The sequence below is a fragment of the Myotis lucifugus genome, unplaced genomic scaffold (assembly GCF_000147115.1).
Source record: "Myotis lucifugus unplaced genomic scaffold, Myoluc2.0 scaffold_803, whole genome shotgun sequence".
Taxonomy (NCBI): domain Eukaryota; kingdom Metazoa; phylum Chordata; class Mammalia; order Chiroptera; family Vespertilionidae; genus Myotis; species Myotis lucifugus.
Window position 1 is genome coordinate 39,614 of NW_005871851.1, and position 16,703 is coordinate 56,316.

A 16,703-nucleotide genomic window follows, 5' to 3' on the forward strand; every position below is an offset into this window, starting at 1 on the left:
GACATATACACAGACACCACACGTGCCTGTCCTTTAAACACCACTTTAGCAATCAGCAGAAGTAAAGGCCTTGTGTTGCGTTTGGTGACAAACGCTGCATTCTAAGCAGACACGCTGGCTGCCAGCATCTCAGCATTTACCCACGAGGCTGCCGGTCGGCCCTTCCACAGTCAACAGAATGAAAACAAATGCGTTTTATGTTAGTAATAGCTTACGTTTCCTAAACTATTCACAAAACAAGTTCATTCTCTTTCTACAGAAAGGCAATAACCCACCTCTAATGTTCTAGATGGTTCTCATTAGATTGATACTGTAGTTACCCCTTTATACTTACTAGGCCATTGCTCTGATCTCTGGACAAATTCGATTTTACTGTTGGACGTGAGATGAGATGTTGGGAGCCGCCAGGGTAATACCGTGGCGTGTAAAGGTAAGGGGCAAAGAATGGCTATGGAAAAAACACGTAACAAAAGAGTGGGATAAACAATCACGGAAATCAAAGGTAATGAGACTTATCAAATGAAACTAAACAATAACATACAGACTTTAATGCAAGTGACAAAACAAAAGAAAAAAGCCTTTCTCATATTCTGTCAGATACCAAACCCCAAACTTGACATATCACTTAAATTGTTACACTGTTGATTTACTAAAAGCTTTTTTTTTAAGCAACTAGTTTTACAACTTATAATTTGACACACGAGTTTCTCTTTATATTAATAATTTTATGGGCTAATTACCAAGTGTCTGGTTCTAAATGATTTATAAGTATTAACACAATCTCTTATAAAAAAGCAGAATGGAATCTTAATAGAAAACTATTCTTTACCGAAAAAAAAAAAAAAAAAAAGGTTAGCCTTAAGTAAGACCAAAATAGTCTGGACGATGTGAAAACAGCCTCCGTGGCCCCCAGGAATACCTGCTAGCCCAAGTTCCTGGGGTTTCGCTAGCTCTACGTAAGCAGGCGTATCTTCAATGGGGAAGCCATTGTTCAGGCGAGTTGTAGCTACAGCTTTTATTTGTAACAAGTTTCTTGTTAACAGGAGCTGTCAGATTCTATGGGCTAAAGGCAAAGATTAGAGTTCTCCAAGCTTCATACACTAAAATAACCGTTTTCACTCCTACCATTATTCTGCTTTTACTTTCTGATTAAAAACCTCAAATAACTAGAAAAAAAAGTAACTAAAACCATGAGAGAATTTTAAATGTTTTAAAAGTAATAAAATGTTATTAAAGTATCACATGATTGTTATTCACATGAAATCAGTGAACATGAGGTCTCAGCCTAAATGGTTTGGTAATTTTTTAAAAAAATAGCTTCATGGTCGCAAAGTTCAAGTGTCCTCTCCTGACCCACAGAGCTGTTTAATCCCATCTCGGCAGCTTTGGGGCCTGGGAGGTAACCCGGCACCGCATGCCGAGTGCGCCGCCGAAGCGTGCAGCCAGCACCCCTGGTCCAGGCGAACAGCGGCCCGCGTTCCGAGCACCAAGGGTGTGCGGCTAACGACTCACGTGGCCAACGCTTTTAACCAACGGAAAATGTAACTGGAATTCTGGCTCTAACCCCTCTCCCTGGCTCACGTGGACTTCGTGTGCCATGCACTTGGCTTCGGGAGACTAGCCCGTGTTTTCTTGCCTTAGACTGAAGAGGGAGACACAGAACTGAACTGGGCAGGGTCCGGACCCCGGGGCACTCGACGGTGCTCCCCTCTCTCCCAGCAGGACTCACGTGCTGCCCGAGTCGCAGTCACGTGCCGAGGCGACGTGAACCAGACGGGAATGGCTGTGGCGCCGTTACGCGGCCATGTCGCCTGAGCCCCACGCCATGTTTCCCATCAGCGTCTCCATGTAACAGCTGCACCACATACTGAGTACAGGGTTACTGAGCTCCTGCAGAAACTGCTGTTTACCTTGTTCCAACGCCCACGTGAATGACACGCAAAATGCGCAAGTCCACAGGGCAGGCCCTGCAGCAGCCTCAGGGCTCGCTCTCCTTCGAGGCTGGGAAAGCGAAGAGCCAAGAGCGTCCCAACACTCAGACTCAACTGACACTAAGACCCATTAAAGTGTAGACTTCTTCTAAGTTTAAAACATCGTCTATGTTACATTTAAACTTAACTTTTCCCAATTTTAAAGCTAAAGTACAGTTTCAAAATAATCACAGAACCCTCAGCAGAAAACTTCTGCTATTTCCCCGGCCCAGTTCTGAGACGAGACTCGCCTCCTGCTCACCCTGTTGTAGAAGGGGTGCTGGGGCCCCGTCATCCCGCTGTAGTAGCTGCTGTGCGGCTGTGGGGACACCACCCCCGCTGCGAAGGGGCCGTTGAAGGAGGTGGACGAGGAGCAGACGGACGGGGCCTGGCTGTAGCCGGACGCGGGCCTGGGGGCAGCTTCGTGTAAGGGCAGCGGGGGATACGCCAGGCCTCCGATGTTAATCTGCTCTCTGGCGGCACGGACATCTGAAAGGTGAAGTGGTCCCGAAGGAAGAGAAAGTGGGACATTAGTCGTCAGAGCAGCTAGCACCTGCTCCTTCACTGGCTCAGTGGATAGAGCGTCGGCCTGCGGACCGAAGGGTCCCGGGTTCGATTCCGGGCAAGAGCACGTACCTTGGTTGCAGGCTCTTCCCCAGCCTGGGCCCCGGTCAGGGCTCGTACAAGAGGCAACCAATCCATGTGTCTCTCACATGATGTGTCTCTCTGTCCCCCTCTCTCCCACTCTCCCTACAAACATCCTCGGGTGAGGGTTAAAAAAGGAAGGAAGCGGGTTCTGCCTGTGCGGGGGAGGCAGACACTCGGGAGCTCAGCCCGCGAGAGGAGCCCGCGCCCCCGCACGCAGCTTCTTGCTCCACCCGACCTCTCTGGCGAGCCACCAGGACACATTTCCTCTGCCTCGCCCAGCTGCTGGCTGTGCTGCCCTGACATCCTTACGGCTCAGCGTGGGCACGGACGCCCTCACCCTCGCCCAGGGACTGGGCACAGGGCCAGCAGAGACCGCTGGGAAGCGCACAGCATGCCCACCTTGAACAACACAGCCCTCCGCCCCAGAGCAGAACGTGGGGGGCCCGGGCTCTCTCCCCACCATTCCTGGAAACTCGGGCTGGGCCGAGAGGGCCCGGTCATACGAAGGCCATGCGTTTCTGGAGGCTGTGTCTGCGCCTCTGTGCACAATGGTGCCTCAGGACGACTTATATCATCCCCACAACTTCCTGTCACTGCCCCCCCCCCCCCCGCCATGCCAGTCCCCAGGCTCAGGACGAAGGCTCCATGCCCTCCGGGTGAGAGCCACTAGGGACAGAAGAGGGGAGAGAGGACAGTCCAGTGACGACAGCCACGGTGGGGCCCGACGTGGACGGGAATGGTTCCAAAGCAAGGAGCGGGCTGGGTGGGGAGCTAACCAACAGCCCTTTCTTCCCGCCGCCCCAGGACCCCACGCCGGGCACTGTCCTCCCTCGAAGACGGGGCTCAGCGTTTCTGGGTTTCACGGCGCAGGAGGAACTTACAGAGCTGTTAAAAATGGGAAACATTTGAGGGCTTCCGAGAAGGAAAACTAACGTTCCGCTGGCACCCACCGGCGATGATCTCCCGCAGCTTGGGGTCCAGGTTCACGGTGCAGGGCAGGAAGGTCTTCACGTCTCGAGCCACCAGCACGGGCGTCCGCGAAGCCAAGAACACCTCGAAGTTCCTGATGTCCCCGTCTATCTCCAGCAGCGGCTCCACGTCCTTAGTCGTCGGAATGTTCTTTGAGATTCTTCAGACGAGAAAGAAATGAAAAAGATCATTAATGTCACCATGAGAAAGGCAAATTCTACATAAAAATAAATCGCACGTTACATACTTTGCTGCCATCAAAATCTTTTTAAAGAAAAAAACAGGCGGCACAGTTACAAAGTAGTGAAGAAACGAGTGGGTGTGATGGGACTGCCTTTGACGACCAGGACGCCGTGGGCCAGGAAAACAGGCCGGACGGAACGCGCAGCTCACGCGGACGGCACCTCCCGGGAACAGTTAAGGGGCAGCTAATCGGCCGCCTGGAGCCACAGGACCAGAAAAGCGAATCTGACTGGCTCTCAGGCCTGCGCCTGCACAGGGGACCATGGGTCTTACCTTTGCAAAGAGACATAAAGAATAATGTCTGAATAAATTACACAAACTAGAACGTTAGCACAGATTTTGTTTTAGGAAAGGCTTTGTTTTCTGTTGTAAAGGAAATATGTACTTACTACTGCACATATTTAAAAGGCAGAGGAACAGAGGGAAACAGAGGGACAAGCATCATCTCACCAATGGACATAGTGAGTACTGACCCAGCGTGTCACCGAGCATTTAAATAGCACAATAATGCTTATTATGCAGGATTTTTACACAGTTGAGTTCATATAGGTAAACACTTTTGTATCAGGCAGAGGTCTTGCATGTAAAAAGCAATATTCACTAAAAAATAGCAAACACTTTTTTGTCAAACTATATAGAAGGGCCATTTTTATAGGCCTCATGGTCACCGCCATCCTGGCGAAGCCCACCACCACCTGTGGAAAGACAACCAGGAACTCGAGGCGGGAGTGGGCTGCCCTCCGTCCTAACGCCATGGCCTGCGCATCCTCTGCAGCCCGGCGCCACCCGCGGGGTCCTCCCGGGACCAGGGGCTCCTCTAGGACAAGCCTCCCAGCACAGACGCGCCCTTCACACCACACCTCACAGGGGACGCCAGCCGTTCGTGGGAGCCCTGCATTGTCCCGTCCCTCAGACTGCAGGAGCCGGTAGTGCCAGTGAAGCCGGGACAGGCGTGGTCTGCTCGCCATCGTACCTGCGGGCCTGGCGCGAATGCCTGCTTTCTACTCCTGCCTGATACACATTTGTAGAGTCAATAAACTACACAAGAAAATATGTTGCTCCCAGTGAGCTCTAGGCTTTTAAAATAATTTTCACTTCAATGATCCTTTCTTAGACAGAAAAAACCTTGTACTTGGGAAAGTGTACAACGATCCATTTCGAGTTCATTTTTGTACATGATTTGAATTTTTAAATTTCCTCTTCCTTTTCCTCAAAGGCTCTTAAGGTATTTCCTCTTCCCTGTGTAGGTATTCACGGTCGGAAATGCCCGAGCCCTGCCTGTGCAGCAGCCCCCCTCAGCTGTGATCACTCCGAGGATCCACAGAGCAACACCTCGCCAGCGATCCCACAAGGCGCCCCGTATGCAGGACAGAACGTGAGCCGGGCCCGGCCGCTGAGGAGGAGGAAGCGGTGACGCTACACCTGCCGCGGGAGGAGCCGCGGGCACCGAGCAGCTCCCAGGCGAGCAGCCGAGGAGAGGAAGCAGCGAGGCTCCTGCCCGTGGGGGCAGAGCTGCCTCATCCTCACTGCTGCCCACGCCCCGAGCCCACGAGCTGCTGCATCAAGACCCTGGGCCACAGCCCCGCACTGCGCACAGGGCACAACGCCGCCCTCGCCTTCGGGCGTGTTTCTGATTCCAGGCATGTAACGTGTTTGACTCATGTGTTCACTGACGTCTACCCAGAGTTAAACAAGCCAACATGAAAGCACTTGTCTAAGCTGCCACAGCCATCACTGGCGGAGCTCACCGGCTCCACGACAGCCAGAGGCATGGGGACTGCAGCCTGGGGAACAGTCAGTGACGTCACAGGAACCACGGCCGGGGCCAGGGGGGCACTAGACACACGGAGGGGCCCTTCTGTAAACTTGTAACTGCCTAACCACCACGCTGTGCGCCTGGAACCAACATAAAACAATACTGAGTGTCAACTGTAATTGGAAAATAAAAAATACGCATGTAATAAAAGAGACTGTCGCACACTAGAGGCGAAGGCGCTGAGGGGACTAACACATGGACCCGTGTTACCAGGTGGCCTGGCTTTTACCGCCTTTTTTTTAAACAGATGTAGAGAAGCTTCCCCTCCATCCTCGTGGGCACATGTAAAGGCCTTCATCGTTTTTCTTTAATCCAGACGGACACTTTTTCATTCACAAAATTACACAAGCAAGTGCCCCGCCCCCTAGGTGCCAGAGCGCAGACTGAGAACCAGTGAGAAAGGCACGATGAGGGGCCAGGGACCGGCCGTGGGGACGCAGGCCCAGCACCCCAACCAGGAATTCACCGGAGCATCTCCACGACTTACTGGTGATTCGCCCGTGAAGCCAAACCCCCATTCATCTTCCCAGCGCCTGGATCAGACGAACTGAAAACACCGGCCACAGCAGAGCAGTTCACACCTGCCGCTCAGGGTCAGGTGGTCTGGGTGCCACGCCACCAGGCCCACGCGGGGCACAGGTGGATGTCCCGCCCACGAGGATCGCAAGTCACACGCACGCTTCAGCGTGATCCTCTCCAGAAGAGCTCCTTTTTCTCGCTAACTGAATTTATTAGGACGTGTTATAACTCGCATCGATTAATTTATATTCATTCTGCTTTATTTGTTGGGATTCTGCAGAAGATTTGATTTGAAAAGGTCCCCAGTGGGGAGCCACAGCCTGAGGCGGCCTCAGCACTGGCAAGTGCTCGCATCGCTCCAGGCCGCGGTGACAGGGAGACCAGCAGAGGCCGAGAGCCGACTTCAGAGCCCCTCCCTGAAAGCAGTGCTCTCAGCACAGCCAGGCTCCCGCCATGGCCTTAGAGACGCCCCCACGCAAGAGGCCAGACCCAGTTTCCATGGCGGCTGGGGAGGTGCTGCCCAGCGGAAGGGTGTTCGTGGTGCTGCTGCCTTTAAGAAACCTCGGAGAGTTTTACGTCAGTCAGACAGAGAAAGCAAATGTTTGCAATACAACGCTGAGTAACAGGGGTAGAGAATGAGGCACGGACCAAGCCGCCCGGGAACATCTCAGGCTAAAGCAAAACCCCATTACCCAAGTTCCCTTAAAGACTTAATGTCGAGTAAGTACAGGACCCAAAGTCTACAATGTTTAGGGTTTAACATGTTTAAACGTAAACACAAATTTGTAAGACCAATAAAAACTCCTTTTTTCATCTCCATCCCTTTCCCAAACGTTAATCGAAAAGGGTTTCAGAAGAAAGGGGCACATCAAGCTTTAAAACGTACAGGGTCAGGCGACGTTCATCTGCCTGCAGCCATGAATCTCAGTGCTTACCAGTGTCCTGCGAAGCCATCTGAAAAGGAGCTAGAAGTGGAAACTGAACTCGAGAGTTTGAAATACTCATTGAACTCAGGGTTCCCTTGTCTTTCTGCTGCGAAAGGGAGAGCAAATGCACGAGGCCGTGGCTGTGTCTGGTGGAACACTGCCGCCTTGTGGATTTCGTGGATATTGCTACCGGGCCACTCAGCGCGGCTTTACATCAGCACCTCACCTTGCCTTTCATCAGCTGGCATTTTTGTTTCTTTTGTTTACTCTCATATTGTGAACAATATAAACACACTTTTGCTTGAAATTCCGAGATCACAAGCCTCCGCTGAAAAACATCAGTTCAGGGGAAATCGGCCTCTACTTGATCTCTAAGGCACATTTCATGTTCTGGTGAATTTGAATCCTTCAATAATCAGATTTATTTTTAAAATGTAAACATGCATAATAAATATTGTAAGATATAAAATATTACAAATATTATAAGTTATAAAACATGTATTATAAGATAAACTCTAAATCTGCAAGGGTAATGACTTTTTACATATTAAAATATATATGTGAGAGAAACTGATTTTGCTATTTCTGCTTTCAAATAGCCTTAATTAATGTACTTGCATTTTCCATGCTGAAGTTAGAAACACACACTTTGGAACATTGAAAATCCTTCCTCTGTTCTACATTAGGATTAGATACTAAAAATGGCGTCGTGACAAGTTTAATGAGGACGTATTTTAAAAACCAATTTTACCCACAGAAAGGAAAGCAAGGGACTGAGAAGCCACCTAGGAGAGGATGGCAGGCACTCGGCACCCATAACGACGGCGCGAAGGCTGAAGCTGGCAGATGCGCCAGCTGTTCCAGTGGAGCTGTCACAGCTGAGTGTTTCACGCTCTCCACCCAAAACCTCCTGCAGCTCCAGGACACACTCATGATTTTGCAAAGATCAGGCCACCTTTATAAAAGATAAGGTATTGATAAAACACGGAACCTGGAATAAAGTATCTGCATTATAAATACGTTACAGGCAAGTGTGTTCTTGGAATAAAGATGGAGCCAGTAATTACACACAAGACAGCCATTTAATGATCTGAGTGAGCACCTACAGGGAAGTCACACCGCCGTGAGGAGACAGAACTGCCGTAACGTACTAAACTACACACAAAAACACCAACGGCACACGTGGAACAGTGTTTGGAATAACTATTTACAGTATCTCAAACCTAAACGAAAGGAAAAAATCGTCAATACAAGGATATAGTTTGTACTAAAAGGAAAGAACTTTTTCACAAATCTAAACAACTAGTGTCCACTGTTTCATGCTGTTCAAATTCATACTTTTTTTATATTTTATTGATTTTTTACAGAGAGGAAGGGAGAGGGATAGAGAATTAGAAACATCGATGAGAGAGAAACATCGATCAGCTGCCTCCTGCACACCCCCTACTAGGGGTGTGCCCGCAACCAAGGTACATGCCCCTGACCGGAATCGAACCTGGGACCCTTCAGTCTACAGGCCGACGCTCTATCCACTGAGCCAAACCGGTCAGGGCTCAAATTCACACTTTAGGTCCACGTGCAGAGAAACAAACTCGTGCGTAATCGGGGCCACATTCAGGGGCTGGAGGTCAACTAACCATCGCCCGGAACACGAAGGGAACAGGAGGTGGTGGGTGAGAGCTGAGAGGCGTCAGAGGCGTGAGAGGCGTGAGATGCCGAGAAGCGATAAAGTTAAGCTTATGAAAACTCTGCTGAGTATCAGGCAGAAATATCATGATGTGATGTTTTGTTGTATAAATATCTTCAAGTATAGAAATAGCACTACTTGAATAATTTAAAAATACCAAACTCCTGGCTGGCGTTGCTCAGTGGTTGGAGCCCAGCCTGAGCACCAAAGGGTTGCAGGTTCGATTCCCGGCCCTGGTTGGGGTATGTGGGAGGCAACCGTTTCTCTCTCTCTCTCTCTCTCTCTCTCTCCCCTTCCTCTCCCCTTCCCCCCCTCTCCCTCCTTCCCTTCCACTCTCCCTGAAAAGTCAATGGAAAAAATATCTCCAGGTGAAGATTAACAAATAAATAAATAAATAAGTAAATAAAGATACTGAATTTAATATAAAGGCATCTATAATGCCTGTTCAACAAATAGCTGTTTCAATGAAATGAAAGATGGCTGCCATTCTCAGGCACTCAAAATGCATTTGATCATTTTTAAAAATGAATATGCAGAATCAAATAAAGGTTGGCATTACCCTTATCACAAAACTATTCTGACCATAGCATCCTGAGTAAGACTTCTTAAGCAGTGTCAAAACAAAAATTTTAAACATTATCTTCACAAAAATTCTTAAAATTGATCTTTTCAAAACCTCTATCATTGCTTAAAATGCTTTCTAGAAAATATGAGAAATAAAGTTTTATAACTAAAATATTTCAGTGGCTGTGTAAAACACTATAATAAAAAGTCGACAGAAGATCTTAATCTACAGTTTTAATTTTACTCCCTTTCTTCTTACTAAATATATGTTAACAAAAAAACACCCCTCAAATGATCGAGACAAAAGCTTTTAGCTCAACACATAATTGCAAGGAAATTACAATAATTGTACCAATTAAAATAATCTTGAATGAACAGTATGTCATCTTAATGTTCCAATGGTTTATAGAGGGATCTACTTAATTAGCTAAAATTGCTTTTCAGTGTTATATCAAATGTCATTTGTTAAAAGTTGAACAATTTAGAAAATAATTTAACAAAGCAATTTTACCAAACACTAAGAGCCAACATTTTCTTTTTCAGCGAATAAAGCAAGCAGCTGTGTCATCAAATTGCTATAAAAGTAAATGAGGCTTTTTATGGATTAAAAAAATTTTACTACTAGCGTTAAAAACACTATTTTCTGATTGTTTTTACCAAGTCAGAATTCTTTAATAAAATAAATGAATATCAATTATATACTGCTTTTTGTCTGCTGTAAATAAAACTTTTTATTTAAAGGACAAACAATGGCATCAAAGAACTCAACTACAGTTAACTAGAAACAGTCATCGATACTATTCTAACATATTCCAACATGATTTTTCAATATGTTGATCAAATTCTCTTCCCATAGTTTTTCATTCAAATCATCTTAAATTTAGTTCTTTTGAGTCAAGTTCTTCATGAATTCTCCAAGACTCTCACTTCTCTTCCTTAAAGCATCTACAAAGCATTTGTAAGTATTTGTAGGTGTATAAGACATATCTATTTCTTAAAAGAAAAAAAGGGGGGGCACCTCAAAATCACCCTGAACCCAACCCGCTCACAGATGGCAGCCCCCGCAAGCTGAGGTCTGAAGGACGGGAAGTAAGTGGCAGACAGTCTCCCCATCTCATGACACCTCCAGCATGAACATTCTACATTTACTTGAACAAAATCCCCTATAAAAACGCACTCTACACTATTTTACTTGTATAATAAAAATACTCCTCAAAACATTTCTTTGGCAAGTGTTCTATTTCACAAAATGAAAAAAGTACTATTCTCTTTAAACTATAGGTGATACATTGTCTTTTGTCCTTAAGCCATATAATTAAAACTGTCATTTTTTGAAGATTTCCCTGAACATCAGGAAGTCATATAGCTAGAAGCGCTCAAATGAAAATCAGGGTGAACGCTTTCAGCAGCAAGCAATCCTCTATCGGCAAAGAACAGCACTTTCAGCCCGAAAGCTTTCCATCCCCAAAGAACCGGTAGCCCGATCCTGACAACACCTGATTGGCTGGCTGAACCCCAGGTGGCTGCTCCTCCAGTCCTGTCTAAAGTGAACACGAACTCCTGGACGCGCACAGGGTAAGAACAAAGCACGTGTGTGGAGTGACCCTCTAGTGGCCCAGGAGAGGGTCTTTATATAGTCCACTCCCAGGGCGCCAGGTGCCGTCTACATCTGTCCCTCACCCCACGCACCCACCTCCTGGCCCGCAACACACAGAGGCAAAAAGGACAACCACTTAAGCTCAGTTAAAACTCACCCTACACCCACATCAAGTGAAGAAAGCGACTGAATATAAGCAAACAGTAAGTTCCTTTATTATTTAATGCAAAGAATCTGCTCCAGTCAGTATTCACAGTTTCTAAAACCCTTCAGATTAAAGCTGAGAAATACTTGTACCAATGATCTGGAAAATGTAACCTCCTTAATAGTCCATGAAGACACTTAGAATAAAAAATAAACTGGAAACAATAATAATGTCGTAGGCACTGCATTTCGTAGATATAAGCACATAAAGCCGCGAGGACTGTTAATTACACATTTTATCACATTAGGTCGCACTGAAAAAGGAAGCTGTAAATGTCATCCGATGGGAATTACACTTGTGCTAATACAGCTCCCAAAGTAAATGAATTAGTGAGAATCCTCCATTGAATTTGGAAGCGTCCATTTTATACATACTGTTTTGTATTCATTTTGCTTTATATGCATTAACTTTTTTCTGAAAAGTCAATTCGATGTAAAACCAAGTTAAACATAAAGAGATTCAGTACCTTTCATAGATGGTTTTCAGCGTCATCTGATCCGGAATCCCTTCCGTCTCCTCCAGGTACAGGATGAGCCAGGACGTGCGGTACGGCCACTGCTCTGTGAGGTTGATCCAGCTGGCAAGGCGGTCCCAGTTAAAACTAATCTGATTGGCTCTCAGCAGCCGCCCTTTAAGGAGCGCAAGAACATTTGTGAATTAATAGACGTGTGATGTTATGCTAAGCAAAACATTGAGCATAGTCACAAATCATTTAATGTCCCTAAATCTTTAAAATTTGCCATTTAATTTACACAACATATTCACACTACCTAAATGTAAATCTCTATATATAAAAGCCTAAGCGACTGACTGTTAGACTGGTCGCTATGACGCACACTGACCACCAGGAGGCAGACGTTCAATGCAGGAGCTGCCGAGCTGTAGTGACTTGGCAGCTGCAGTGAGTTGGCAGCTGTGGTTCTCAGGTGACGCACCGGGAACCAGAGAGGAGGGAGCCCAATTCCAGGGTGTCACCCGAGAACCGCCCTCTCGCAATCCGGGACCCCTCAGGGGATGTCGGAGAGCTGGTTTCGGCCCGATCCCCACAGGTCAGGCCAAGGGCCTCTGCTGTGTGTCTATATAGAAATATATATATTGTAGAATCCAGAGAGCTCTACTGGAAAGCTCCTAGAATTACACCCAACTCTGTTGAATTCTAAGGTGATTTCCCACTGCTGCTGCCCTGACCACACCCACGCAGCCACAGTCTTTCAGAACCGTGTGTCAGAGAGGACAGTGTGGACACTGCCCCCACCACACAGCAGAGCAGTTGCTGCTCCTGCGACAGCCCATCCTCCAAGCAGTGCAAGAGCCCGCTGCTGGCCTTGAGCAACAGCCGTGCGGCCACTCTCGCTCTCGTGTGGGTGAGTGTGCGAGCCCCACTTTCATTTCTAGGGCTGAGGTGCCTCTGGGAACGACCAACCAGGTGGTTATGATGTGTTCCCTAACCCTGTCCACCCGGGATTCTCTGGGAACCTGCTCACATTCCGCACGGGGAGAGCTTACAGGTGGGCAGCTACAATCCTTAATCTTTTAAAACTCATGCCTTGTTTCGCTGCCTCATCATTTTATCCCTGATTTTGTTGGGATTCTGAACCGCAGATATTTTTGCTTTTTAATTTTGAACATTATCCGTTTTACTTGATCATTATCAGTTTATATCAGTTGTTCTGGCTCAGATGAATTCTCCCTCCCCTACAACTACTATACAGACCCCCACCCAACTCTTCCTGCCTCACCCCTCGGCCTGTCTGCCCGGCCACGTGACACTGCAGCACCGGGGCTGGGCCCCTCTTCCTTGGAAAGGGGTTCTGGTCGCTGGACCAGGGACAGGGCCGTTGCCTTCCACTCAATTAAACCTGAGAGGAAATCAGTGGCCTCTTTAACTTGTCACATCCTGAAATAACAGTGCACACTGATGGCTGATTTTTGTTGTCAAAACTCACTTTGGTTTTACTAAACACCCTTAAACCAAATACTACGCCTTCAGCAATGCAAACACCCAAGCACAGGACGTCCCTCTGCTCCTGGGACTGAGCTGCTCTGATCCCATGAAGGCTTGTCTGCGTGAGACAGGAGGAGACAAGTCACCTGTCACAGAAACAATGTTGAGGAGCCTCCGCATGGTCTGAGGACTGATGTCACTGAACCAGTCCTCCGTCACCAGCAGCTTCGTCAGGTCGAAGGACATCTGCCGCGTGATGGTCCGCTGCATCTGCCTCCTGCGGTAAGTGTCCTGAGGAGCAGAGCGCGAGTCACCTGCACGCCGGGCTCGGCTCCTGCGACACTAACACCGGCTTATGACGCAACAGCAACAAACCGCACCCTGCAGGCCAAGGGCGGAATCGCACCCGCCAGGAGCCACCTTACTCCGAGGGCTCAGGCCTTAGAAAACACGGCCGCAGGCGTCCCGGGCCCTGGCACGCTGAGGGAATGAGCTTCCCAGTTGTGCGGCCGAGCGAGCTCGGTGCCTGGGAGATCACACGCAAGCAGGACTCCACACGGAGAATTCAACTCGGACTCCAGGAGCTCAGGCTCACAGGAGCCCTGAGGTGACGAAGCCATAACTCCTTGCGGGGCTTTAAGGTCCAGCATTTCCCAGGGCAGATACTCGGCACGGGAGGTCACACCCTGCTCCTGACTTAGCGTCAGCGGCCACTCATCACGTTAATTTGCATCCGTATTTGCACAGGGTAGAGGCATAAAATCAGAATGTCAAAATGTCACTGAAGACATTTTTAAATGCCAAAGACCCAAATTTAATGGTAACAATCTTAAAACCAAACAAAAAACCACATAAAACAGTGCCAATCAGCGCCAGCCCACCTAGCCGTCCTCAGTGCTCTGCAGCCACGGCGGCCTGCACCGGGCCGCTTCCTGGCCTGGTGCGCTCCCTGCTCCACACGGAGAGAGGTCTGGGAGTGGGCAGGACAGGGAAAGCAGAGGGTCAGAGACCCACGGTGGGCACAGCACCCTGGAGAGGAGGAAGGCCTCCCTCCCCTCAGCTGTGGTGGCCACGGGCACTGGGCGACACCGTCGTGCTCACTGGGTCTGGGTCCGGAGCGGCGTGTGGCCTGAGGACCGGCTGGGAGGGACAGGGCTCCTGCGTTAGTCACTGTGGCTGTAGGGTCAGACATGCCCGCAAAGCCACTGACGCGGGAAGGAGTCCAGTGAGAACATGCATTGGCCGAGCTTGGTGCACTGTTTACAAAAGGTGATTTAGTGCCATCAGCTCAGCTTTGAGTAACAGCAACACAAACACGGGGCTCAGAAGAGACGGCGTCTCACCCGTCTGTTGAGGGCTGTCCTGCTGCCAAGCTTCGCCATGTCTCCAAGGCTGATCTGTGAGACTCTTCTGTCGGCGTCATCCTGTGTCCCTTCGAGAGTTTACCGAGAGCACCGTTAGCACAGCCTTCTGCTGCGGGACCGCTCAAGGGAAGCCCGCCTGCAGCCTGCCAGGTGAAGGCGAGCCACACACACAGGACTGCACCCACCCCCCTGCCAGGTGAAGGCGAGCCACACACACAGGACTGCGCCCACGCACCCACCTCCCTGCCAGGTGAAGGTGAGCCACACACACAGGACTGTGCCCACCGCCCTGCCAGGTGAAGGTGAGCCACACACACAGGACTGCGCCCACGCACCCACTGCCCTGCCAGGTGAAGGCGAGCCACACACACAGGACTGCGCCCACGCCCAGGGCTGGCCGGTACCTGCGGCGTCCGGGCAGGGGATGTCCCCGTTGGTGGTGGAAGTGACGAGGTACTTCTTGGCGCTGCTCAGCCCGCGGCTGTTGAGGAACACGGGCAGGTGCACGATGTTGCGCATGTAGTCGTGGCCGTTGATGTTGGAGTCGCGCAGCACGCTGTTGAGGTTCTGGTTGATGGCCTTGATGATGATGTGCGGGTCGCTCGCGAAGATGGCGATGAACGGCCCTTTGGAAAACAGCACTCGGACCTGCGGGCGAGACATGTGTTCGCGGTGCAGCTTTAAACTGCCCAGCATCTCAGAAACTCCCTCCCAGACCCGTGCATCCTTTGGAGACTGGATATTTTTTAAAACTGTTTTTCATCCAATATTATTCTATCTGAACACAGCTGCTACTGAAGCCTCCATCTGGTTCTGCACCATCTGACACTGCACAGGTGACGGTGACGGCCTCGGGAGAAAACCAGTCCTCCCGTCCCATCTGGGACGCTGGCGGTCGACAGGAGAGGGCGGCCAGCCCGCGGAGAGGCCCTCGGGGACATGCGAGAGGCACGGCACACCGGTCTCTGCCGTCACACGCTGTTGCTCAGCCACACCTCACGGAGAGGCACGCATGTGCGGCTTTAACAAAACACGGCGAACCGCGCGCCCTGCTGCTCTCAGCCTCACCAGACCGTCCGCACAGACGCTGGGCCACACGGACCGCGACCGCGAGCCTCCCCTTCATTTCTCTCACTCCGCCAGACGTGCATGTTTTTCTACACCTGTCTACGAACGTTCACTCTCGGTTCGTTTCTGCATAAAAGAAGGGTGGCTTTTTACGAAAGAAAAAGTGCAATTCCAATGCCCCCGCGAAGCTGTGCCCGCAGCCACCCTCCAGCGTGGACGGAGCCTGCGGGCGGCGGGCACACCGTGTCCAGCATCTGCAGCACTTTGTCCTGCTCGCAGGCGTCCAGCCCGTCGATGATGACCACCAGCCGCGTCTGGTTCTGCGTGAAGCTGTCGATGGTCTTGGCCATCCTGGCCATCAGCTCCACCTCGCACTTGAGAACCTGCGCGCGCGAGAGAGAGACAGACGCACTGGGGGCGGCGCATTCGGAGCCTCACAGAAGCCACCGACGAGGACACTCCCGGCCTTCCTGCTGCCACGGTCCCCGACCCCAAGGGAGGGCTCCACGGGGGACAGCGGCTTCACACTGACAGCAGTTCCCCCCACAAGGAGGGACGCCCCGTCACGGCCTTTGAAAAAGTTACTCAATTGGGCTGAGCGACTTCTCTCCAAGATCACATTCTCTGAAGGTCACAAATCTGAGACCTGAATGGAAATCTAAGTGACCCAACCCCTGCGGCTCCTGACGGGACGTGGCCTTTAATTCAAGGACGTTGTCCTCAGTCCCTCTGCTCTGCCGGGTCCAGGCCCCGAGGACCCAGGCCACTAGGCAGGAATCACACCGTGAAGGACCCCTTTCGCTAGCTCCTTTGCGTCTCTTATAAAAGTCTCTTTTATAGAAAGATGCTCTTGTTCTAACTTTTCCCACCCAATGTGCATTTCCACAGGAGAAACCTGGGCTGAAACTGAAGCCACCACGGTGCTGTGCCCTGAGAGAGAGCACGCCCCACAGCCCCGCGGGCAGGGCCCCGGGCGCCCCGCAAGCACCTTCCTCCAGCCCCGAGGGCAGCGCCCCAGGTGCCCCGCAAGCACCGTCCTCCAGCCCCGAGGGCAGGGCCCAGGCGCCCCGCAAGCACCTTCCTCCAGCTCCGAGGGCAGGGCCCCAGGCGCCCGAGAGCGGCGTCCGCCAGCCCCTAGCGAGCGCGCACTTCATGAAGCTTCGCTCTTCAGCTTGTCAGCTG

General features: G+C 50.3%; 1 protein-coding gene across 1 annotated transcript in view; it reads right to left on the reverse strand.

Moving 5' to 3' along the window:
• Nucleotides 1–16,703, reverse strand: part of KIDINS220 (kinase D interacting substrate 220) — a 50,710-nt gene that overhangs the window by 15,275 nt on the left and 18,732 nt on the right. Inside the window, exons 16-24 of the mRNA XM_023747162.1 lie at nt 16,510–16,669; nt 15,764–15,954; nt 14,858–15,101; nt 14,433–14,521; nt 13,236–13,380; nt 11,611–11,773; nt 3,569–3,747; nt 2,233–2,459; nt 335–448 (exon numbers count right to left, since the gene is read on the reverse strand). Of these exons, the coding sequence (XP_023602930.1) occupies nt 335–448; nt 2,233–2,459; nt 3,569–3,747; nt 11,611–11,773; nt 13,236–13,380; nt 14,433–14,521; nt 14,858–15,101; nt 15,764–15,954; nt 16,510–16,669 (1,512 nt within the window). The remainder of the gene's footprint in view (nt 1–334; nt 449–2,232; nt 2,460–3,568; nt 3,748–11,610; nt 11,774–13,235; nt 13,381–14,432; nt 14,522–14,857; nt 15,102–15,763; nt 15,955–16,509; nt 16,670–16,703) is intronic.